The 25,392-nt window shown below is 47.5% G+C and overlaps 1 protein-coding gene and 1 pseudogene across 2 annotated transcripts in view; one reads left to right on the top strand and one right to left on the bottom strand.

The window, feature by feature from the left end:
* The window catches only part of MINAR1 (membrane integral NOTCH2 associated receptor 1), a 40,327-nt gene extending 21,955 nt beyond the window's left edge, over positions 1 to 18,372 (top strand). The window contains exons 2-4 of one of the 2 annotated variants that reach the window (XM_019945981.3): positions 1,592 to 3,942; positions 8,733 to 8,987; positions 14,376 to 18,372. In XM_019945981.3, the coding sequence (XP_019801540.2) occupies positions 1,639 to 3,942; positions 8,733 to 8,987; positions 14,376 to 14,573 (2,757 nt within the window). In that variant the 5' untranslated portion in view covers positions 1,592 to 1,638 and the 3' untranslated portion in view covers positions 14,574 to 18,372. Of the gene's footprint in view, positions 1 to 1,591; positions 7,948 to 8,732; positions 8,988 to 14,375 lie in introns of those variants that run through there. The other variant, XR_012330323.1, reaches the window with a different exon arrangement.
* A 2,785-nt stretch (positions 18,373 to 21,157) lies between these two features.
* Positions 21,158 to 23,356, bottom strand: LOC101331193 (frizzled-3 pseudogene; annotated as a pseudogene).
* Between the last annotated feature and the right edge of the window lie 2,036 nt (positions 23,357 to 25,392).

Here is a 25,392-nt window from a genome sequence, read left to right as displayed (position 1 = left end):
CGAGCCCTGGTCTGGGAAGATCCCACATGCCGCAGAGCAACTAAGCCTGTGCGCCACAACTACTGAGCCTGCGCTCTAGAGCCCGCGAGCCACAACTACTGAAGCCCGTGCGCCTAGAGCCTGTGCTCCGCAACAAGAGAAGCCACCACAATGAGAAGCCCGCACACCACAACGAAGAGTGGCCCCCACTCGCCGCAACTAGAGAAAGCCCACGCGCAGCAGCGAAGACCCAATTCAACCCAAAAAAATAATAATAATTAATTAATTAATTAAAAAAATAAAATTCTTTCAACTTTGCTGTATGTTTGAAAATTTGCATAATAAAATATTGAGAAACAAAGATGACTAATTCAGAAAGAACATGCGTATTTACAATCCGAAGGTAACCACCATTAACATTTGAGTGTATATTATTTTCTTCCAGTTTCATTTCCAAGAAGATATAATTTTGTATAATTAAGATCTTACTACATAACATATTTATTTTCACATTTTCCACTCAGTATTGTACCACAGTTTTCTTTTGTCATAAAAAGTCTTCAGTGTGTAATTTTATAATTAAGGTACAGTTTACACAGCTAGAATTCACACGCTTTAGCACACAGTTCTGTGAGTTTTGACAAATGCATAGAGGCATGCAACCACCCCTCCAATCAAGAGGTGGAATAGTTCCATCATCCAGGAAAATTTCTCTGTGCCGTTTTGCCAGCACCTTGCCTCACATCCAGCCCCGGGCAGCTACGGATCTGTTTTTCAGAATATCGTTAAGGTGGAACCTTCGAGTCTGGCTTCTTTCACTCAAGCACAATACATTTGAGATTCATCCATGTCATTTACAAGTACTGGTAATTTGTTCCTTTTTATTGATGAGTAGTATTGCATTGTAAGGATGTACATTAATATAATTTTTTTTTTTTTTTTTTGCGGTACGCGGGCCTCTCACTGTTGTGGCCTCTTCCGTTGCGGAGCACAGGCTCCGGACGCGCAGGCTCAGCGGCCATGGCTCACGGGCCCAGCCGCTCCCCGGCATGTGGGATCTTCCCGGACCGGGACACGAACCCATGTCCCCTGCATCGGCAGGCGGACTCTCAGCCACTGCGCCACCAGGGAAGCCCTAATATAATTTTAATGTTTGTAAGAAATCATCGTATATGGTAACCCGTTTTATTTATGCGTTCCCCTAATATTTGGATATTTAAGATGTTTTATTTTTTCACTATTATAAATGCCATTGTAATGAACGTCATTTTTTTATAATTGTAACTATTTTTAAAAAAATTTTTGTTGGAGTATAGTTGATTTACAATGTTGGGTTAGTTTCAGGTGTACAGCAAAGTGAATCAGTTGTACATATACATAATGAACATCCTTATGCAAAATCATAGTCAATAATTTCTTTAGGTAGATTACTGGGAAGCGAATTACAGAGTATATTATAAATATTTTTAAAGCACTTATGACATTTTTTAAACCTTAAAAAGTTTTTCCTTGCATTTCTTTATGTGGTTCATAACCAGCTTGACTTAAAACTCCACTGGTGTTTATAATCCTTTCTCCCCCGCTTCTCTTTTTCAATATTGTCACCCCGTAGAGCTGACTCGAAGTTTCAGTGTCATCAGCGAGGCTTTGAAATTCTAAATGATGGAGACCAATCAGGAAACTTCCCTCTTCTTGGTGAAAATCTTGGAGGAACTGGACAGCAAGCAAAATACCGTTTCCTACCAGGACCTGTGCAAATCCCTGTGCACCCGTTTTGATCTGTCCCAGCTCTCCAAACTGAGAAGCGTCCTCTTCTACACGGCTTGTCTCGATCCCAATTTTCCAGCCACGTTATTCAAAGACAAGATGAAATGCACCGTGAACAACCAGCAATCGAAGAAAATCATGGTGGCGGCAGATATCGTGACGATATTCAACCTCATCCAGATGAACGGGGCTACAGCCAAAGAGAAGCTCCCCAGCGGCCGGCAGAAGATGCGCAAGAAGGAGGCGGCCTTTGACTTGGGCCGCTCGGACACGGAACTCTGCACCGCAGCCCAGTGTGAGTCCCTCAGCTGCGAGCTGAGCGACCAGCCTTTCAGCCGGGGCTACCCCACCCGCCAGTCTTCCAAATGCCGCAAGATGGACTGCAAGGACTGCCCGCAGTTTGTACCTGCCTCTGAGCCCAACTTCCTGCTGGGGGTCAGCAAAGATGTGAAAAACCGGGCGGCTTCCCTGGACAGGCTGCAGGCTCTGGCCCCCTACTCGGTGGCCAGCCCTCAGCCCTGCGAGATGCAGAGAACCTATTTCCCCATGAACATCGAGAGCGAGTCCATGTCCGATCAGGACTCCCTGCCCCTCACCCAGGGCATCAAGGAGACTTTCATCTCTAATGAGGAGCCCTTCGTGGTCCAGTCCTGCGTCCAGAAAAGGAACATCTTCAAAGAGGAGTTTCACAACCTGATGACTGTGTCCCCCGAGTTGGCCAGCCCCGCCAACAAGGCTGAGGGCGAGCGCGGGAAACCCCAGGGCCGCAAGGAGTCCCACAAGACACCCTTCCCCAATCACAGCTTTGAGATGCCCTACAACAGCCAGTACCTGAATCCCGAGTACTCCCCTGTTCCTGACAAAAGGCGGGCAAAGCACGAGAGCTTAGATGACCTTCAAGCCTCCACGTATTTTGGACCCACTCCAGTGATGGGGACCCAGGAGGCCAGGCGCTGTCCCGGGAGGCCGGGTAAGCAGACCCCCTGGCCGGCCAAAAGCTGGAGCCTAAACACTGAAGAAGTTCCTGACTTTGAACGGTCCTTTTTCAATAGAAATCCCTCCGAGGAGAAGCTCCGCTATCCAAATCCCAGCAGCCAGACCGCCAACTTCCCAACCCCAGACAGGCGCCCAGCTTACCTCATGCCGCAGGAGCAACAGCCAATGCTCCCCGTCGGCTACGCGGCCAAGCCAAACGGGCTCAAATCTAAAGAGATCTCGTCCTCCGTTGACCTGGAGAAGCATGAACCGGTCAAAAAGTTTAAAGACAAGAGCATTAGCTGCACCAGCAGGCAGCTCAGCTCAGACACCAGTAGCGTGGGCACCCAGACCGAGCAGCACGTCCTGGAGCCCAAGAAATGCAAAGACTTGTGTGCCTCTGGGCAGGGCAAGTACAGTGACAGGCACGCCATGAAGCAGTCAGATGACGACTCGGAAGTCGTCAGTGATGACATCAGTGACATTTTCCGATTTCTTGATGACATGAGCATCAGTGGCTCGACGGGAGTGATGCAGTCATCCTGCTACAACAGCACAGGATCTTTGTCCCAGCTTCACAAGTCGGACTGTGACAGTTCACCGGAGCACAAACTAACCAAAATCGCCAACGGGCTCCCCAGCAGCAAAGGAGAAAAGGGCAACCGGCCTGAAAACAGCCACCACTCGGAAGAGGAATTGAAGACCAGCGTGTGCAAACTGGTGCTCAGGATCGGTGAAATTGAACGGAAGCTCGAATCGCTGTCGGGTGTCCGCGAGGAGATCTCCCAGGTCCTGGGCAAGCTCAGTAAGCTGGATCAGAAGATACAGCAGCCCGAGAAGGTGAGTGTGCAGATAGATCTGAATTCCCTGACCAGCGAGGCTCCGTCCGATGAGAGCGCCTCTCCCCGGATGTTCCGTGCACACAATGGTTCCCACGGGCCCAAACTGGAGAACTCGGCCGACTGGTGCTCCTCAGACGCCAGCGGAAGCAACAGCGAAAGCCTTCGTGTCAAGGCGTTAAAAAAAAGCCTCTTCACCAGGCCATCCTCCAGGTCCCTGACGGAGGAAAACAGCGCCACAGAGTCCAAAATCGCCAGCATCTCCAATTCGCCCAGGGACTGGCGCACCATCACTTACACCAACCGCGTGGGCGTCGGAGAGGAGGATGTGAAAGACAGAGGCCCTGGGGAAAGTAAGGACTGGCATCGAAAATCTAAAGAGGTAATGCGCATGTAAACTCGCGTAACTAGGCAGCAGCCTTACTATATAGCCCTGGTCTGTTCCCAAGCCTGGAAGCTTCCATTACACGAAAAAGAGGCCTGCCCTTCTTGTGCTCGTAATCCTTCCGGACCTTCCACGTTAGAGCAGAGAGGACAGCATAGCCTGGTGGTTGGTCCCGCCAAATTGTCCATCAGCCCGGAGGAGCACACGCTGCTGTGTTGCCGATGGGAGAAAGCATGGCTCAGATATTGGACTGGTGGTTCGAGACCTGATTTTCATAGAATGGGGAACATGGCAGAGCGGACAAGCATCACCAGGGATTTCTTCCCGTCCTTTCTGAAAGGGCAGGGTGCAGGCAAAGCAAAGGAGGGGAATGACCTAAAAGCGAGCTGGCTCCTATGCCCCTTTCATATACTTTGTGGCACGCGTGGTGTTCCTTTTTAAAAGTTTGAGTTTTTTTCATTTTAAGATCAATAGATGATTCGTAAGAAAAGAAGATAAATTAAGGAAATTATTCACAGTTCCACCGCCCAAGGATGGCAACTCTTAATATGATGTCTTTCTTTGCTTTTGAGGTTTTTTCCTACAGTTTTATGGGGACGTGAGCGTTTTTACCTTTATAGTTAGCATCTTTCTGTCAGTGCTGGAGTGAGCACACACACACATACTCACATTCTTTCTTCTTCTCGTCCCCTGCACTAAGGATGATTTGTTTCAGCGGTACTTGTGGCCGCTGTTTCTCCTTCTAAGTAGGTTCCATTGAACCCTTTCTGGCCAAAGTGATGCGATTTCAACTTGTTGCTCGTCTCAATTCCCTTCCCTGATTCCAAAGGTCAGTGGACAGACCACGGGGCCTCCTGAGGGCTCGGAGGACCAGTCATCAGAGAGGGAGTGAAGAGGTGTGGCTGCAGACGTTGAATACAGAGAAGGGGGCTGAGTCCCTCGAATGCCAAGAAGGGCAAGCTTAGAAAATGGAGCCCTAAGGAAGTTTTCAGGGTCCAAAGCAGGGAAAGAGAGTAAAATAAGAAGTGATTTTTTTCTGATCCCAAAGGAACCTCTGGTACCTGTGCCGGCCACTGTTCTCTTCGGTAGCCACTTACAACACGTGGTGTTGGACAGAAATCAGAATATATTATGTGCCGACACTCCGACGAGATGCCCAGCTGTGGGTCTTTTCCTCTGGTGCTGCTGTCGTGTCAATTAGCTGCTAGAGTCTGGCCAGGTTCCTGGAGCCCTGGGTCTTAGGGAGCATTGAAAATGGCCATTGAGAGCACACCAGTGGTTTGACACTTCTGTAGATATATCAAGTTTAACTGAACTAGCCATGCGTCCAACCCATAAAATGTCAAAGCCCCCAGAAACCACCAGAAATAAGCTTGAGAAAGACCCCTTGAAATGCACAGCTCAAAGCTGCTAGTGTTTGGGGTGAGCGGTCTTCATCGGGCCTCCTTCTGTGACCTCATTTCTGCCTCCCGATGTGTGGCTCTCACCATCCCTGGGCTGATGCCTGCCATGGTGGGGACCAACCCTGGGGCCCTTCTGAACTTTGCTCCCAAATCTCAAACTGCTGAAGGCCAGCTCCCCCAGATGTCTGCCGTGGGCTGAAATCTGCAGGTCCCAGCTAGATTTCCTGTTCCTTCAAAGCCAGGCTTCCCTCTCCCTGTACCCATTCTGGGGTCGCCATTCTAGCCATTCCCCAAACTGAAGGGGCGTCTCTGCCCTCTGGCTTCCCTCGTTGGCTCTCTCACATCCAGCTGGGCTACTCGACCCTGTGATGTTTTGTGATGTTTCTTTCCGCTTAAATCCACCCTCCCTCCCCCAAGTCCAGGCTCCTCCCACCTCCCACCTGGGCTTTGGGGGCACATTTGTAACTGGTCTCTCTCGCTCATCACCCCCCCACCTCTGCCGCCACTTCCATCTCATCCCATCCACCACTGCTGTGCTTCCTTTCCTAAAACTCCACTCGGGGGTGTGCAGTGCCTCCTGTTCCCAACTCCTCCTTGACTCCCCTTTGCTCAGCAAGAAGTCTCAAGCCACTCAGCCCGGCCACTCAAAGCCTAGGCATGTCATGTCCTTCTCCCCAACAGGAGGGCTCCAGGTCACCTGGACCGGGCCCTTCTCCACCTTGATACGTCTGCCTGGTTTTCCTCAAAAGTGCCACCCTCTTTCACTCAGTCACTCGTTCAGCAAGTACTGATGAAGCATCTAGGATGGCCAGGCCCCATCCCACTGTCGAACCTTCACTCACGTGATTCCTCCATCCAAAGTTTCCTGTCCAGGGACTTCCCTGGGGGTCCAATGGTTAAGACTTCACCTTCCAATGCAGGGGGTGTGGGCTTGATACCTGGTCGGGGAGCTAAGATCCCACATGCCTCGTGGCCAAAAAATCAAAACATAAAACAGAAGCAATATTATAACAAATTCAATAAAGAGTTTAAAAATGGTCCACATCAAAAAAAAAAAAAAAGTGTCCTGTCCACGTCCTCGGTGCTGATCTAGACCCAGCTCCCCTCAAGGCCTCTTCATTCGTAAGCCTCTGAAAGCCTCCCAAGATCATTGCTGGTCTCTGATCGCCTGCCTTTCATCCTCTTTGTTCCGACAGAGTAGATACCAACCTTTATTTTAAAAGTATCTCAGGTATACATACCGACTGCCATGTTAGAACGCAAACGCCTCCACGGTAGGAGCAGGGAGGCAAGCGTGGGCAGCGGGTAACTTTCCATCTCAGAAGCGAGAACAAATTCAAATCCTGGCTCTGCCACTTCCTGGCTGTGTGACATTGGGCCAGTTCCTTAACCTCTCTAAGCTGAGTTTCCGCATCCACGGCGGGGATTATAATGTTATAGCCTTGCCGATGTTCTCGAGGAGCTGAAATGGCATATCGCGTGTTCAGCCCCGAGCACAGCAGGAGACGCGCACAGTCAGCCCTCAGTTCATTGTAGTTAGGATGCCTTGTTGTTATTATTGGCACCTGCCCTGCCCCCAGCTCGGCACGGGCCCTGCATGCCGTGGGAGCCCTCTGAGTGTTCGGTAGTGGTGATGAGCTGAATGAATAAACTCAGTGACACCTTTTAGAAGATACTTGGGTTTGATGAGCTAGAAAAGAAGAGGACACCTCACTTCCTTATTTGGATTTGGCCAAGTTTATCCTGCTTTCTCTGTAGCAGCATCAGCGGTCTTAATGGTTTGGAAGGGCTCTGAGTTATACTGTATTTGAGCAAGGGCTGATGGGTCTAGTTTGCTGGTAGCTGGGACCGTGCTTCTGGTCCCTGTCCACGTGTAGGATACGCACACTCCCACTCACACACGTTATCTCATCAGCTGCTCACACATAAACTCTCCCTTTCCTGACACCTGAGCCCATTCCCCACCTCTTGCTTATCCACACTGTCCCTCACTCATGTTCTTATTTTTCCTTTTTCTTTGTCTGTTGCTCACACCCACGGCTCTTCTGGCTCTCTGTTTCATGTGCACAACTCCATGATGTTGGGATCCATCCCTTTAAAAAGATTGGAGTGCCTTCTCCTTGGTGGTATGATTTTGCTGAGCGGGCGATTAAAAGGTGCTCACTGGGCTTTCCTGGTGGCGCAGTGGTTGAGAGTCCGCCTGCCGATGCAGGGGACACAGGTTCGTGCCCCGGTCCGGGAAGATCCCACATGCCGCGGAGCGGCTGGGCCCGTGAGCCATGGCCGCTGAGCCTGCATGTCTGGAGCCTGTGCTCCGCAACGGGAAAGGCCACAATAGTGAGAGGCCCGCATACAGCAAAAAATAAAATAAAATAAAAGGTGCTCACTATTGTGCCCTGCCTTCAGGGAACTCACAGTCCGGCGGAGGAGACAGACAGACAAACAGGCAGTTACAGTTCAGTGGGACAGTGCTGGCCGCGGGCTCTGTACACAGTCTGAAGGGGTCACGTAGATGGGCGCTGACCCGGTCTTGGTCAGGGAGTACTTCTGGAGGACGTGACATCTATGTGGAGATCTGAGGGCCTCAAGGACTGAGAACGTAAGTGATGGCAGCTGTGTTGGGCACCTTCCTGCCTCCAAACTGTGGTCCACACTGTTCCCTTGTCTTGAAGGCCACGCAGAGGTCTCTGAAAATCACTAGAGGCTCCCACCACGTGCTTTCTGGCTTGGTTTCTTCCATCCAGAGAAGCAGTGTGGCATCAGTGGTTTCAGCCAGCTCCTAGGGGGAAGGACCCCATATCTTTTACTCCTCAGTACCAGGTAGAAATTGGTAAGAGAAAGAGGGGGCAGTGACTTCCCTGGCAGTCCAGGGATTAAGACTCTGCGCTTCCTTTGCAGGGGACGCAGGTTCGGTCCCTGGTCGGGGAACTAAGATCCCGCATGCCGCGTGGTGCGGCAAAAAAAAGAAAAAAAAGGGGGGGGTACTATGCAGTAGTTAAGCAAAGCTTCTCTGAAGCCAGATGATAGATTTAAATGCCAGCTCCTCCCGTTGGCAGCTGTGCACCCTGGGGTAAATTACTGAGTCTTTCTGGGCTCCATTTCCTTAGCTGAACAATGCGTGTTAATGATAGTAGTCATGGTATGAGGGTTAGATAAAATCATCTCTTCCTGGCATAGCAATGTTGGGTCGTTTGAGTATTATCGATGTCATAAGCTTTTCCTAGTAAATGTCCCCCAGTCCAGATATTCTGTTTGCTCGTGAAAAACTGCATGTTGCTACCCGGGCAGAACCCGGTGATGCAAAGCTGGTGTCTGCCCACTGGCACTGTGGGCTCTCTGACGGCATCTGTGTCGCTCTCTGGACTCCTCTGTGCCCCTCTGCAGGCAGACAGGCAGTATGACATCCCCCCGCAGCACCGACTGCCCAAGCAGCCCAAAGACGGCTTCCTGGTGGAGCAGGTGTTCAGCCCTCACCCCTACCCCGCCTCCCTCAAGGCCCACATGAAGAACAACCCTCTGTACACAGACATGCGGCTGACGGAGCTGGCGGAGGTGAAGCGGGGCCAGCCTTCCTGGACCATCGAGGAGTATGCTCGCAATGCGGGCGAGAAGGGCAAGCTGACAGCCCTGGACCTGCAGGTGAGCCTCTCACTGCCCCGGGTGGGGGGAGCCCAGCCACACCCTGGCGGATGCAGGAATGGATAGCGGATGCCCTAACCGGCCCGCTCCCTCACCTTCAGCTCCCTGGGTCCCCACCGTGGAATTCGGAACCTGCATAACATCGTAGAGCAGAGATTGTTCGCAAGGAGATTGCTATTTCGCTTATTGCTTCGTAAACATGTAGCAGTGGGAATGCTTGCTTGATTGATTGATCGACTTGGCCATCCGATTTGCTAACGATACGTTTAAGACCCCATACCAAGTGCAGATTCTCGTATTTGCTCACAAGACCTCAGCCCAACTGTTTAATGAAACACAAGCTGATTTCTCCTTCCCCATGTAGCACGTGGGATAAAAGCATATTTGTGGGAGCCGAGCTATGGATTATGTTTCCATACGGAGCAGTCCCAGGTAAGCACCGTCCCCGGAAGCTCTGTGAATACAGTTGTGGCTGGAGGGCATGCTTTCTGTTCAACCACAGGCAGGGCTGGGTGTTGGCCACTTCCATTGTGGTGGGCAGTTCCACCTGGTTCCATCCATACTGCGTCTCTCTGTGTGTCCGCATCACCTCGGGAGCACAGGAAGCACCCTGCCCCCACCTGCCAGCTAGCTTGGTGGGCGGCGAGGCTATCATCCCAACGCCACCACTCACGTACGGGTCCCGGCAGGTCCACACCACTTAAAGGGCAGTTGGAGAGATGCCAGTGGGGGGGGCGGTGGTAGGGCAGGGTCTCCCCTGAAATGGCCTCTCCCTAAAGCCAGGAGGGCTGCAGGAGGTGCAGTGCAGTGGCGAGAAAAGAAATGTGTTTTCCCGCAGTGTGTGGGTTCTAAGCCAGGCTCCTTTGCTGTGTGGCCTGGAATGTTCACCTGTTTGAGCTTTGGTTTCCTCACCTGTTAAATGTCCATAATAATATCTAACTTTCAGAGTCACTGTCAGAAATGAAAATAATGTATTTAAAGTACCTGGCATTAAGAAGGCACCGATAAGGCATTTTGGCGCAGTTGAAATGATGCTGAAATTGATCCACTCTGTATGGGACTTTTTTTTTTTTTTTGCGGTTCGCGGGCCTCTCACTGTTGTGGCCTCTCCCGTTGCGGAGCACAGGCTCCGGACGCGCAGGCTCAGTGGCCATGGCTCACGGGCCCAGCCTCTCCGCGGCGTGTGGGATCTTCCCGGACCGGGGCACGAACCCGTGTCCCCTGCATCGGCAGGCGGACTCTCAACCACTGCGCCACCAGGGAAGCCCCGTATGGGACTTTTTAATCACGGTCTCTCACGCAAGGCACAGTGGCCTGCAGGCGGGAGTGATGATGTTCATCTCAAGTTTATAAATGAGGAACTCGAGGCCCCGAGAAGCACAAGAACTTGCTGCAGGTCTGACAAGTCTAAATTCATAATGGACTATCTGGCAATAAGACTCCTGTACCTATGTTGCCTTTCCACCATGTCATTTTTCTGTTGATGACAGTATAGTAGAGCTTCATGTCACACAAATGACTGCAGTGACGTTTGTTTATGTTGGGCCCTAAATGACAGCAATTATGGGAAGGGACATCTCTGGCCAGATCTTGAGAGTCAAGTGGGTGGTGATATCAGGACCACCTCAGAGGTACTCCTGGCCCCTGTCACCTCCTGCATGTTTTGTCCCCATGCCAGCTGCACGCCACTTGACCCTTCAGGCCACGTCCTCTCCTGTCACCATCTTGCTGGCAAGCAGTCTAGATAGGATTTGCTTCTCCTGCAGGAGGATCCCAGTGCTCTGCTGTGGCTACCACACCGCAACCTGTGGGTATTAGGATGCCACGAGCTGCAGGCGAGTCACAAAAGGCCCAGAGGTGTGAATGGCTCACCTGGTGGAATAATCAATGTTTCACCAGTATCATGGGATGACCTTGACAGGAGCAGGTTAATTGGATGAGTCAAAGACTGAGAAACATCTTTTTAAAGTTTGGGAGGCAGAGTCTGGGAGATTTCGCTCCTACAGATACATGCAATTTTAAAGTGCCAATTTTTAGGAAGCGTAAAGGCAAAATTATAAAAACTAAAAGGTCTTTAGATTAGAGAGCTTTAGGTGACATCACTTAAAAATGCAAAGGATAGTGTATCTAGTCTCAAAAAAATATAAGACAGGAAAGAGTTCGATAGCCTTTCGAGGGTGTTTGCAGCAAAACAGAACAGGTATCAGGAGCTCAGTGAAGGCAGAAAGGCACCACCTTACTTGTTTTCATCGCTTTGCAGAGACCCAGGTACTGTCTTAGGGCAGCTTCCGCATCTGGACCATCTTCTTGGGGCCCCATGGCGTCAAGATGTAAATTTGCCATCTATGGCCACTTGAGGGTGCAGCAAAGGTACAGGCCCCGTTTCCATTTCCAGCGCTCAGCAGGAGTAATTAACAACCGAGGATGCCCCCTGTGTCCCACTGGGTGGCACGAGAGCTTGCGGTTATTGGAAAAAGTAATTAAAAATAATAGACTTCACAGGATGAATCCCAGCCCCTAAAGCATAGCTACCTATGAAAGGAAGCCAGTTTCCTTCTGTCTGAGCTGGAGGGAACAAGACAAAATCGGATGTGTCGTTTACACACTGCTCACTCCTTGGCCCACCTTGGGAATATTGGGAAGAAGAGGTGGTGTTTCAGCCTCCCTGGTCAGAGCCTGTCTCCAAAGTGTCAGAGCAGGGAGAGCTGCCCCTTCAGCCTTCCACCCAAACCCGCCCAGCCCTGCAGACCAGTCCCCAGCTTAACATGCCCACCTGGCTCCCTGGCTCCCCTCTAGGGTACCCAGGGAAACAGACCGATCCCAAGTGCCCATGGAGGACAGAGCTGTGTTGGGCAAAGAGCTGCAGCCCAAGCATAAGGACACTTGTCCTAACAGCCGCAGCTGGGCAGTAGCAGAAGTGCCCTGGGCAACTCAGGGAGACCGTGGCTCCTGGGACTTAGCGGAAGTGCTGGAGTAGGAGCTTCTTGCAAAGTCTGAACAGGCAATCCTGCGTTTTAAGGACTCTTCCATCATGGAGCATGTCCTGTTTCTCATGGTGTGGGTCCTCGCAATGGCCAGCATTGCCTACCGCTCCTCCCCGCCCTTCCAGATAACATGAATAATTGGAAAAGTCTTTGAACATTGTGCCTCCGTGAGGAAGGGGACCTGGGAGGATTTCAGGGACCCCGAAGTCCCATTCTCTTTTCATTATGTAACGTTGTACAGAATATTCTAGAATATTGGCACACTCTTCTCTAAAGGGCCAGAGAGTAACTGCTTTAAGACTCTGCAGGCCTTACAGTCTCCATCACAACTGCTCAACTCTGCCAATAATTGTCTCGAGCAGCCATGGGCAACTTGTAAATGACTGGATATGACTGTGTTTCGACAAAATATTATTTTGGGACACGGAGATTTGATTTCATATGATTTTCACATACCGCTGACTATTGTTTTCCTTTTATTTTTTTTCAATGATTTAAAAATGTGAGAACCGTTCTTAACTGGTAGGCTGTACGAAGGCAGGTGCTGGGCTGTATCTGGCGCCTGGGCTGGAGTCTGCCGGCCCCTGTACTGGGAGGCCATTAGAAACAGGAGAGCAGGGACTTCCCTGGCGGTCCAGTGGGTAAGACTCCGTGCTCCCAATGCAGGGGGCCCGGGTTCTATCCCTGGTCAGGGACCTAAGATCCTGCGCGCCGCATGGCCAAAAAACAAAGCAAAACAAGAACAAAACAGGAGAGCGATAAAGCAGCCAGAGGAGTCCGCGGCATGTGGGTCGTCCGCATCCCAGCAGGAAGCAGATGGCATACTCACGGGTGATGCGAGCGGGAAGGAGGGGACTCTTGGCGGAGGTGTAGGCAGGGTTTAGAGCCCGTGAAGCGCCCAGGGACCAGCATGAGGGAGAGGCTGTTGCTGCCCTTGGATCTGAAGGCCAAGGAAAGGGAGCTGTTTCTGAAACCCACCAAGACCCACAGCTGTGAGAGCAGGTACCTGATAGAACTGTGGCCCATCAGGGAGGGAGCAGGGGGAACTGTGCCCCACTGACTGAATCCACCTGGGATGTGTCCATATTGGCTGGTCTCCTGGGGGTACAGAGCAAGACAGAAAAGAACAGAGAATGGTTCTGAAAGGACAGGTGGAGAATGACTAATAGGGGTTAGAATAATCAATATTCCAATAACATAGTACATAGTGCGTGTGTGTGTGTGTGTGTGTGTGTGTGTGTGTGTGTGTGTGTGATATGTAACATGCCCACCTTTATGAGCATTAAACAATCTGAGAAAATCTTCAAAATGGATATTTTGCTTGTGTTTCAAAGATTTAGACGACCTCACTTGGAATTGCAATGTGTTGCTGCTTTTATGTGACAGTCATATTATTAAATGTTTGCCGTGAGATGAGAACACACTGCCTTTCTTTATGGAAATAGATTATAGCCATCCACGGGGAATGGGATTCCTGGGTGATAACAGGTGAAATATAATACTTCTCCTGCAGACAGGCACTAATCTCAGGGAGGCTGGGAGACAAATGGCAGTGGGTGGGGGTCTCTCCCACTGGGGACCCTGCACCTGGCCTGGGGGTGGCCTGCCCCTGGTCTGTAGACCTGGCCTGTGAGCAGTGGCCTGACAGATGTTTGAAATGGAAATATTTTTATGTTTTGTTTGACCTGCTTATCTGGGAGGTGCCTTTGATTGTTCAGTGAGGCTTTACTGAAGAACTGGGAACCAAATCAGAGTAGTACAATAGCCTTGCTTTAGGCCCCTCTGTTCTTAGGGACCGTTAGTGGAGAATATTTTTCAGCGACTTTCCCTGCTTCCCATGCAGCAGGGCCAGCCTGTTCTTGGCCGTACGCCCTTGAGGCGTAGAGGCTGGTTTCTCGGCCCTATTTTGCTTGCTCCCAGGAATTCCCTGGGTTTTCCTGTGTCAAGACCATTGTGACCTGTTTTTTTTTAAAATATTTATTTATTTATTTAGTTGCACTGTTAGTTGTGGCAGGCGGGCTCCTTAGTTGCAGCACATGGGCTCCTTAGTTGTGGCATACAAACTCTTAGTTGTGGCATGCATATGGGATGTAGTTCCCTGACCAGGGATCGAACCTTGGCCCCCTGCATTGGGAGCACAGAGTCTTATCCACTGCGCCACCAGGGAAGTCCCCCATCATGACCTTTGTAGTAGGAGAGGGGCAGGTACAATCTGGGATGTGCGGGAGCCCGAGTCCTTGGTGGTCCACCTCGGGAGGGGCTGGTGGGCAGCGTTGGGCTCCTCGGTCATCTCCCCTGCAAGTTGCAGACAGCCCTGAGATGCTTCAGGGGTGATGATTGTCGGAACGTCTTGAACCTGTTGCACGTATTCACCATATTTCTAACATCTTCTCTTCACTTTTAGACTCAAGAATCTTTAAACCCAAACAACTTAGAATACTGGATGGAAGATATTTATACTCCAGGCTACGACTCATTACTGAAAAGGAAAGAAGCCGAGTTCAGACGAGCCAAGGTCTGCAAGATCGCTGCTCTGATCGCTGCAGCGACGTGCACAGTCATCCTGGTCATCGTCGTGCCCATCTGCACGATGAAATCATGAGCCGCTGGACGTGCAACGTTGCCTACGGCTCATGACGACCGACGTCTCCCTCTGTAGTTTAAAATCACGTGCCAGTGGGGCCACGGTTTGTTGAAATAGAAATCACAGAGGCTTTTCTGCAAACACTGACGATGGCCTTCAGAAAGTATACATTCTAGAGAGAGATCTACCTACCTATTAGCTTTGACTTAATTCCATGGATGAATTTTAAGAGTGCAATATCTTTTCCTACCAAAAGAATGTAATGGACTACCAGTAGATACAAACTGAATTCCAAGCAAAAAAAAAAGAGGAAGATTAATTGGTTGGATTCTTTCCATTTTGATGAACTTTCATGGCGGGGAATATGTTATAGAGGAGATGGTTAATCCATGCCTTTTTTAGGGAAGCTAAGGGAGATAGCAAGATGAGAATAAAAAAAAAAAAAAGCATGGGTTCTCTTTCCCTTAATGTTCTTAGACCATCGCTGGCAAAGAAACAGGGTATGTATCCATAAAGGGGGTTACTTCTCTGCTGACTTTTATCAAGGGCTACCGACTTTTCATTCTTGCCCTTCTGTCATCATTACAGTCTTCATTGCACATCTTCATGGAAACGTTCTGGACCTTCTTTCTGGTGCCCCCGGTAGGAAGGTGCTGGACTGTCAAATCAGGCATGGTGTGAAGTGTGCTCTCTGCTCCATAGGCCAAGGTATTCAGGCCAGGAGACCTTCCTGTGCCCACCTCAAGGCGTGGGAGAGTTGCTTGCTCACGACGTACGATCGATATCTGAAAGTCACGGCATCCCAAAGGGTCTCCCATTCTTGCTCTGGTGTGTGGCTCCTCTCAATCTTCTGTCTCCTGGTGGTACCCGTTGCTCTGCTTCTCACACATGAGTTGAAGAATTTGGAACTTGTCCTTGTGCCTTGAAGAGTAGAGACAATGGCTGGACTTTCACATTCTAACTATAAACCACGGTTTCCGTGCACCACTAATACCAACCATTTCCAACGGCTTTAAAAATTTTTTGAAAGCTTGTCAATAATACGACAAAGGCTGTGAGGTATTCTCAACTACCCCAACACCTACTCCAGAGTTTTGAATACTTGTCAGCTGTGCAAAAAAAAAAAATGATCTATTTAACCGTTTATCTATCTATAATGTCTATCTAAATACCTAAGTTTGGTTTATTGTCATCTCTGTTAAATAACTTGAGAGCAAGGTTTCTCCAGTGTAAGGAAGCCGTTGTAATTTCATTAGAATTTGATCTCAGTTTCCACCTGCTGAATGGTGCTTTGACATAATTGGACGGAAAGAATCCTTTTCGGCATTTGATCCTACTGTCTTGTTACAGGTTAAAGAAAAACGATTGATAGAAACTAGCTACCTTAATTCTTCTGAGAACAAGGTGGATTATAAATAAATGCTGGTGGTAAGAATCATCACTCTGGATGATATAATGCACTCCGGAAAGAGAGGTTTGGGAAGCATCTCAGATTTTAAAGCAATAGGCGTTCAGCTTCCATCCTAAAATCTTCCAAATAATGCTTAGCTTGTTGGGTCGAATCCTATTGTTCACTGTAAAGGGTAGTCAGAACATTTCATGTTGTTAATAAATAAGGGATGGATGCTTTCATCTGTAGTGAACCTTCGTTTTTAGACGTCTTCATGTCACCTATTTCTAGTCTCACGTGTATGTACAGATTTTCAGCTAGGTGACTGCAATTTAAGCCTTAGTATGGAAAACTGAGGATTTATCATTGAAAATGAAAAAATATATATATTACTGTCTACTGTCAGAATTTTAGTCTTTTGGTGCTCTGTTTGGGGTTGGGCACATTCAGTAAGGTTGTTTCTTTCACCCCAAAAGGGATTCTAGATGAATACCCTCGGGAGTTGGGTGTTGCCGTCCCAGCTCTCCTCCCAACCAGTACGGCTCTAGAACACATCCCAGTCCTGCCACTGTCACCTTTATCACAGGTTAAGCCACGAGAGCAGCAGAGATGGGTTGTTCCCAATCTCTTGCTCTATGATTGGCAGAGAAGTGGAGATGCAGTTACCCAGGATAAGAAAAATGTGTCAAATCCCTTTCGGACTCCTTCATTTGCCAGGTAGGATCATGGTGGATGGACCAAACCACTATTGCCACTGCCCTTGGGTGAATCTATTCCTAATGGGCCCTGTTGGGGCCATGTGCCTAGCTCCGTAGGGAGGGCATGATTAGAAGCCCCACCCCACGCATGGAAGAGAAGGGACTCTGTAGAATTTTCTTCTACTATTTTCATATCTGGAGAGGTTGTGAAAGAAATTTAATCTTGCTCTAAGTCCAGTGTAGCTTTAAAATTCAGCTCAGCATCGTTGCCACGTAATGGAAACATCCAGACCCGATAATACCCCTGGGAAACCACACAGTGGTGGCCCAAAGGCAAGGTGGTTTCCTCTGGAAAGGGATTATCCACGGCTTGAACCCTGATGGAGGCTTGGGGCCTTGGAATCTAGATAAGGTGAAGTTCACAGTTGGGTCCTTTCTCTGCATTGATCCCAAGCTTGTTACACCTTCTTTCCCTGGACCCCAGACTCACTCCAGTTCCTCCATCCTGTTTGCAGAAAGGGTCAAGACCAGAGTCTGGCCGGGAAGGAAGCATCTACCCATCCCTCTAACACCTGCCTCTAATCTCCTGCTGCTGTGAGCTCCCTGGAGGTGACATAGGGACTGGCCTGACTTCTGTAGTGGGCGCCAACTTCTACCACGCTCTCTGGCATTTTCACGTGAAGTATGATTTCTTGTGCCGAAACCAAAAATCACTACACTATCAAAACTCGCTTCATTTCTCTTGCATTAAAAAAATGAACAATCAGATGTCGTTAAGGGATTGTTCTGAAATTAGATCTCTTTAGCCAATGATTAAAGTTGGAATCATTTCATCCTCTTTTTCATTCTGAATTTGCTTGGAACACAGCCTTGCAGAGAAGCAAAAAAATTTCCCAGCTCACAGTTTTCAGATATTTTACGCCAGTATCCTCTCCTTTAAACGGAAAATACAAGTCAAGCAAATCATACTTATGTCACCCATTACTAGCTGATCATAAATTGTTAGTATCTTAGGGCATGTAGCTACGTAGTTGGTATCTGCAAGGCTAGCTTGATAGATGTGCCAGAACTCACTGTTCTGAATGTGCCGTAAGTTCTGACACCCTTATTGGAATCAAGGCAGTGCTGTTTTGGTTTACAGTTTATCAATCTAAGAGCAATGGCACCTCGTTTTCTTAACAAAAAAAGCTCTGCCAATAGTAAATGATTCTGTTAAGTGGTATCAAAATGTGTGAATGTTGAAATTCAACATGCTTCATATTATAACCAACCTGCAAGAATATTGTGGTCGACTGTGTGAATACCAAATCAGAGTAGACTGTATATTGTACTTTGGAAATTTGTATTTAAAGGCAAAAATATTAGGAATAGTTGGTATACTTGGGGAAAAGGGTATTACATATTTATTAAGTAACAATGAGAAATGCAACAAACTTCCTTATTTATGCCTTATGAGTAAAGGGGTGTGAAGTATTAGGTGAAGTTTTATGCGCAGGACTAAAGGAATGGGTATCCGTGAAGGCAGGGACTCGTCTTTTCTATGTTTGTTCTGAAAAGCTCTCGGCACACTCTTGGTGCTTAATCATTGTTATATAATACCAATCACTAAGCACATTTTTAGATCTTTTTTCAAATGGCTTGTGTAAAATTTGGTTAATGTATAATGGTTGGTTTGAAGCATCTGCCTCTCCAAATATAATCGAAAATAAACTGAAACCTGATAAAAGAGCATGCCGTGAGATTTTATTCTACGCGTGAATTATAAGTTGTCAGTTTCACGCACAGATCGTAAGCGTCCAGCTTGATGCTTCTTCACAAAGGGAACACATCCGTGTAATCAGCACCCAGATCAAAGACCAGAACATTCAAGCACCCCAGAAACCTCCCTCAGGCCCCCTTCCAGCGAAAACTTGCAAAGAAGAACTGTCCTGACTTTTAAAGGCACGTGTTAGTTTTGCCTGTTGAAGCTCTGTGTGAATGTGTTTCATGCAGTGTGTCCTCTTTTGTGTCACTCAACATGATGTTGTGAAAAACATCCATGCTGTGGTGTGTGGATGTAGTTTTCTCATTCCCATTGCACTGATCGTGAATATGGCACGATTTATTTATTCATTCCACAGTTGATGGACATTTGGGTGGCTTCCAGTTTGGGGCTGTGAATATGCTTGTATGTGCATTTCTGTAATGGGTATACCTGGGAGTAAAACTGCTGGATCATGAGATGTGCTTATGTTTTGCTTTAGTAGACACTGCCAAGAAGATTTTGAACATGGTTCTACCAACCTACAGCCCCATCAGCAGTATATATGGGAGTTCCACGGGCTCTACATCCTATGAAACAATCGATACTGTCTGTCTCTCATCTGAGCCATTCTGCTCGGTGTGTAGTGGTATCTCATTGTGTATCTAATTTGCGTTTTTCTGGTCACTAATAAGACTTGCTACCTTTTTGTATGTTTATTGACCATTTAGATCTCATATTTTGTGGAGTGCCTGTCCACATTTCTGCCAGTTTCTATTAGGTTTTTGTCTTTTTCTTATTGATTTGTAGACATTCTCTACAAATTCTAGAAATGAGTCATTTGTCAGATATACATTATAAATACGATTTTCCATTCTGTGAGCTGCATTTTCTACTCTTTTAACGGTGCCTTTTTGATCAATGGAAGTTCTCTATTTTAACATAAAATTATTTTATCATTTTCTTCTTATGATTGGCAATTTGAGTCCTGTTTGAGAAATCTATGCAGACTCCAATGTCATGAAGATGCTGTATACTTTCTTTAAGAAGCTTTATTTTATTTTTCATGGTTAGATCTGTACTCCTTTTTTTAAATTTTTTTTTATATTTTTAACCTTTTATTTTATATTGGAGTATAGTTGATTAATAATGTTATGTTAGTTTTAGGTGTACAGCAAAGTGATTCGGTTATACATATACATGTATCTATTCTTTTTCAAATTTTTTTTCCATTTAGGTTGTTACATAGTATTGAGCAGAGTTCCCTGTGCTATACAGTAAGTCCTTGTTGGTTATCCATTTTAAATACAGCAGTGTGTACATGTCAATCCCACACTCCGTATCCCTTCCCCCCACCTTTCCCTGCTGGTAACCATAAGTTCGTTCTCTAAGTCTGTGAGTCTGTTTCTGTTTTGTAAGTAAGTTCATTTGCATCATTTCTTTTTAGATTCCGCATGTAAGCGATATCATACGATGTTTCTCTTTCTCAGTCTGACTTCGGAGAGAAACAATCTCTTCTCTCTTCTGTATGACAATCTCTAGGTCCATCCATGTTGCAGCAAATGGCATTATTAATAATGTGCTCTTCTTGGGGGGACTCCCCTGGCACAGTGGTTGAGAATCTGCCTGCCAATGCAGGGGACACGGGTTCGAGCCCTGGTCCGGGAAGATCCCACATGCCACGGAGCAACTAAGCCCGTGTGCCACAACTACTGAGCCTGCGCTCTAGAACCCGCGAGCCACAGCTACTGAAGCCCACACGCCTAGAGCCCGTGCTCCTCAACAAGAGAAGCCACAGCAATGAGAAGCCCACGTACTGCAACGAAGAGTAGCCCCCACTCGCCACAGCTAGAGAACGCCTCCGCGCAGCAACAAAGACCCAACACAGCCAAAAATAAATAAATAAATATATTTAAAAAAAATAATGTACTCTTTCTGGAATTGATATTTATACCTGCTATGAGGTAGGGGGTTAAGATACGTTTCTTTCCCATTTGTATATCCATTGATCGGTGCTATTTATTAGAAAATTCATCTTTCCCCCTTTGACATTAGTCTGTTGAAAGTATATATGGTTTTCTGGACTTTTTATTCTGCTCCATTTGTCCCGTCATCTGTTCTTGTGTAAGCACAACATCGACATAATTTTTTCAACCCTGAGACGTTAGGCATTCCTCGCCATGAAGTAAATGAATGATAGCTTACTTGGGCAGAAGCCTGAGCTAGTGAAATCATACCATGGAGGATGGTGAAGAGAGAATTCACCCAGCTTCTTTTATGTCATCCTGCCACTCACAAACGTCACTGAGTTCCCAGCTTGAGTCATTAAAGAAAAGTGATTAAACATGAGTCACGGCACTTTGGCAAAAGCAATTAATATCTTGACACCTAAACACGGAAAGAGGTCTCTGACGAGACCTTGGAGAACGTTAGAGAGACTATACCATGCTGGGTATAAGAATGCTTTTTAGTTTTATGATAAAATATTAATTCAGACCCACAAATCCAAAGTTTGCATACAGATGGACTGGACCTGGATTGAATTTTGCCTAAGTATTCTGAAAAAATGAATTAAGAAAACAATATAAGTAATTTTTCTTTTTTTTTTTTTGCGGTATGCGGGCCTCTCACTGTTGTGGCCACTCCCGTTGCGGAGCACAGGCTCCGGACGCGCAGGCTCAGCGGCCATGGCTCACGGGCCCAGCCGCTCCGCGGTATGTGGGATCCTCCTGGACCGGGGCACGAACCCGTATCCCCTGCATCGGCAGGCGGACTCCCAACCACTGCGCCACCAGGGAAGCCCCAATCTTTTTTTTTTATATTGTCACTTTCAATTTTATTCATCGCTAAAAGGATGATAGTTGGAGGTCCAGGGATGCCCCACGGCACTGGCGTGAAATAGCAATGCTTTCTTCTCAATAGCTTCACTACCCCACTTTGGCCCAGCTGCCAAGAACCACGTGATGGTAAGAATTACCCACCAAACGCTGCCAGCCATAGTAAAAAAATAGAGTACCATTAAAAGCATGGTACAGGCTTTATTATGAGATCCTTGTGTCACTGTGGAAGCCTTATACTGTGCAGGGCTAGATGCATTGCAGCCTACTCGGTCCTCAAGCAAAAACACAATAAAGAAAATTAATGATACCATCATGTAGCAGACTGCATAAAATATAATAGGTCTTTCAGGATAATGGAATCTTGTTACATCAATCAAAAAAGTTAAAAAAGTAAATAATGTGGCAGAGAGGCAAATGATTGAAATCAATCCTATGAAATACGGAGCAAATGAAAGTTCTTCTCTCCTAAAGTATATGTTTGGACAAGGAGGTGAACAATCACACACGTGTGAAAAAGAATAGCCAAGATCAGGATCAATTTTCAACTCTCGGGGACACCGAACACCATAGTCCCTCTGCACTGCCACCGGGGCTCCGTCAGTAGGATCTCCAGCTAAATTCACATCCACAAGTCGAGGATATGGCTCATCACAATCTGGGAACCTACTGCATTCCATATCTCCAGGCCAAGGAACACCAAACATCTCCATGAGCTTCAAACACTCTGTAAGCCCTCTGACAGAGCCTAGGGCAGGGAAGTGTGACATGTCCGTATTCCATACAAATAAAAGCATAGAGTGCACAAATGGCCGAAAATCTCGAGAACAATCGAAATTCACCCCAGGGTGGAATGGCTTCATCGCTAAAGCTGCTGTCTGTTGGTCATAATGTTCAGAAGATTAGGCATGAAGGTGGTATTATAAGGCAAATCTTGGCACATCCTGAAGGTAATAGGTTCACAAGAAAACAAACTGTGTCCACCTATATGCCCCACACACAAAGTCAAGGGCCACAGAATGAAGACGACCCAACTCAGAGCCACGCTTCCTCGACTGAATGAGATTCAGATGATCAGGCCTCCTCAATATGTATTTTAGATCTTTATACGCTTGCAGGCCTCAGCTTGAAAGTACTTCTATCTTACTGTTAAGTTCTTCAAACAGATACTCTTCGCAGCGTCAGAGGTCTGTTAGCTTGCTCTCACAAAAGGCATTTGTTTTTGGTTTCACAATATGGGAAAATGACGTCATCTTGCCTCTTCTTTTCATTTTATTACATAGGGCACCCCCTGGCCCACATATCAAGTTGATCAACCACATTCGCAAACCACAGATTCCATCTTAGGAGAAGAGCTATTTCTTCCTTTGACTGAAATATCTCACACCTCGGGGCCAGGCTCCTGGGGGCCTGCAGCCCCGGCCGGGGGTGGCCGCGGGTCCGTCACGTACATGGAGAGAACGAGGACCGCCGGCAAGCACGCATGGACCACTATAACTAATCTTGTAGAAGAAAATGTTTATTCTCCCTAAGACGACAAATCAATTGCAATATGCCATTGTACGTCATTTTAATCCTACATTAATTTAGAGTCCTCCCCCCAGGTACTAGCAAAAGTCAATACTTGGTTAATATTGGATGTACCTTTTTAAAAAGCATACACCACTTCCTTCCTCTAGAATTCAGGCTTGGCCATAGCTGCCCTTGGCTTTCTCCAGGGTGAGCCTGAATTATTGAGATTTTGCTGTACCTGGAATTGGTTTATGTCTTCACTACTCCTTGTAACGGAAAGAAGAGGGAGAAGGTACATATGACGTCACATAGAAGTGATAGTGTGTTACGTGAAAAATATACCCGTCTCCAAAATCAGGAAAACTTTGGAGTTCCTGGCTGGAACCAGCCACCGCACTTCAACTCACACAAACACTGTTGCTTTGCTGTCTCAAAATTGACTTCAACTTGTAGCAGTTTTTGAAATTCCCTGAAGATTCATTACATCCTGGACATAAAATTATTGTTAGGAATCAGTAGTGCGAGTGTGGCTAGAAAGGAAAAAAAAAAGACATGATGAGGAGGACCAGGGGAGGTTGGAGGTTCAAGGTTCTGGGGAGGGGAAGATTTGAAGGGTCAAAATAAGAGATAATGATGATCGAGCGCTTGTTACATGGGAAACACCCAGCGTGCATTACCTCATGTAGCTCTCAAAACCACCGCCCAGTATGGCAGGTGCTCCTTGGGGCCCCATTTCACAGATGATGAAACTGAGGCCTGGAGAGGGAATGTGAGTGACCCAAGGTGGCACAGCTGGTGAGTGGCTGAGCTGGGATTGGAAGTCAGGCCTGTGCTCTGGCCACGCACTACTCCACCCTTACCCCCAGCTGAAGGGGGCGGTGCTGGTACCAGCACCAGGAGGCCTGGAGGGGATGCAATTGAATTGGGCACAGCAGACCCCAGGGAAGCCATGAGCAAGTGTCATTTAAAGAGACTGGAGGTGGAGTAGGTGGACAGCTCATTGTGATGTGCAGGAGAGGAGGAAGCAGGAGCTGAAGAGCAATATTGTAAATATTGTATTAATACAGTAAGTCCCCTAGATACGAATCTTCAAGTTGCAAACTTTCAAAGATGTGAACATGGGCTTCCCTGGTGCCGCAGTGGTTGAGAGTCCACCTGCCGATGCAGGGGACACGGGTTCGTGCCCCGGTCCGGGAAGATCCCACATGCCGCGGAGCGGCTGGACCCGTGAGCCATGGCCGCTGAGCCTGCGTGTCCAGAGCCTGTGCTCCGCAACGGGAGGGGCCACAACAGTGAGAGGCCCGCGCACCGCAAAAAAAAAAAAAGATGTGAACATGCATTTGCGTGTCCAACCACCTAAGTTAGTTCACGTGTCTGGCATACATTGTCACGTGCACGCATCCTCTACAAGTGGTTGTCCTTTTGTGTACTTCACTGTACAGTAATGTATAGAGTACAGTAGTACCGTACCAGTAAAAAATAGAAGTGTTAATTTCTTTGGTACTAGTGCAGAACTTCTTGGAATATGCAACCTTAGAATAAAATATTTCAGGACTTCCCTGGTGGTCCAATGGTTAAGACTTCACCTTCCGATGCAGGGGTTGTGGGTTCAATCCCTGGTCCAGGAGCTAAGATCCCACATGCCTTGTGGCCAGAAAACCAAAACATAAAACAGAAGCAATATTGTAACAAATTCAATAAAGACATTAAAAATTATATTTCAAGCCCATAAAATAATTTCACTCTGAAGAATTTTGAATAGGAATGTACATTAGATATTAGAGATATTGGGTTGATAGGTAAAACTCAGTTACCATCTTTTTAATCCAATTACTTCACTGTGACCACGTTGGTTAAAACCAAGTTCAGTATTATGTGTGGTCTTTATGATTTCTTTGGATCCCTAGTATCTATGTTTATTTCAGCAGACATAATATACTTGTGTGAAAAGTATTACAAACCCATTACAGTACAGTACTATATAGCCAATTGTGTTAGCTGTGTACCTAGGCTAACTTTGTTGGACTTAACAAACAAATTGCACTTACAAGCGCGCTCTCAGAATGGAACTTGTTCATATGCAGGGAAATTACTGTAGAGTAAATGATGAGAAGGGGGTGGGTGATGGAGGAGGCGTCGTCAAGGGAGGCTTTCTTTTTTTTTTTTCTGCAGCATGTGGGATCTTCCCGGACTGGGGCACGAACCCGTGTCCCCTGCATCGACACGCGGACTCTCAATCACTGCGCCACCAGGGAAGCCCAAGGGAGGCTTTCTTTAGGAAGCAGAAGATTATGGCCTGGTTACAGGTCAAGGGACAGAAGCCCAAGCAGACAGAAAGGTTCGTGTTTTGAAGGAGAGGGACCCAGGTGCAGATGGAGGAATTCACCTGGGGAAGAGAGAGCAGAGTGAAGACGTGAACAGGTACAGAGCGCCCGCTGTGTCTGTCCTGCTCCATATCTCATTTACTTACTGATCCCAGATTCAAGGGGTCATGGTCTGCAGATGAGGAAATTCAAGATCAGGACAGGCTGACAGACCTGCCCAAATCTACACAGACAGAAAACGAGCAGGCAAGAACCGGACCTGTCGGTCGACTCTGAGGCCCGTGTGTGCGCTTCCTTCCTTCCCCCAGGCCCTGCAGCCCATCTCCTGCTGGGAC

Source organism: Tursiops truncatus, chromosome 2, assembly GCF_011762595.2.
Source record: "Tursiops truncatus isolate mTurTru1 chromosome 2, mTurTru1.mat.Y, whole genome shotgun sequence".
In the NCBI taxonomy this organism is placed as follows: Eukaryota; Metazoa; Chordata; class Mammalia; order Artiodactyla; family Delphinidae; genus Tursiops; species Tursiops truncatus.
The sequence above is the reverse complement of the archived record's forward strand: the minus strand, read 5'-3'. Positions and strand labels throughout refer to the sequence as shown.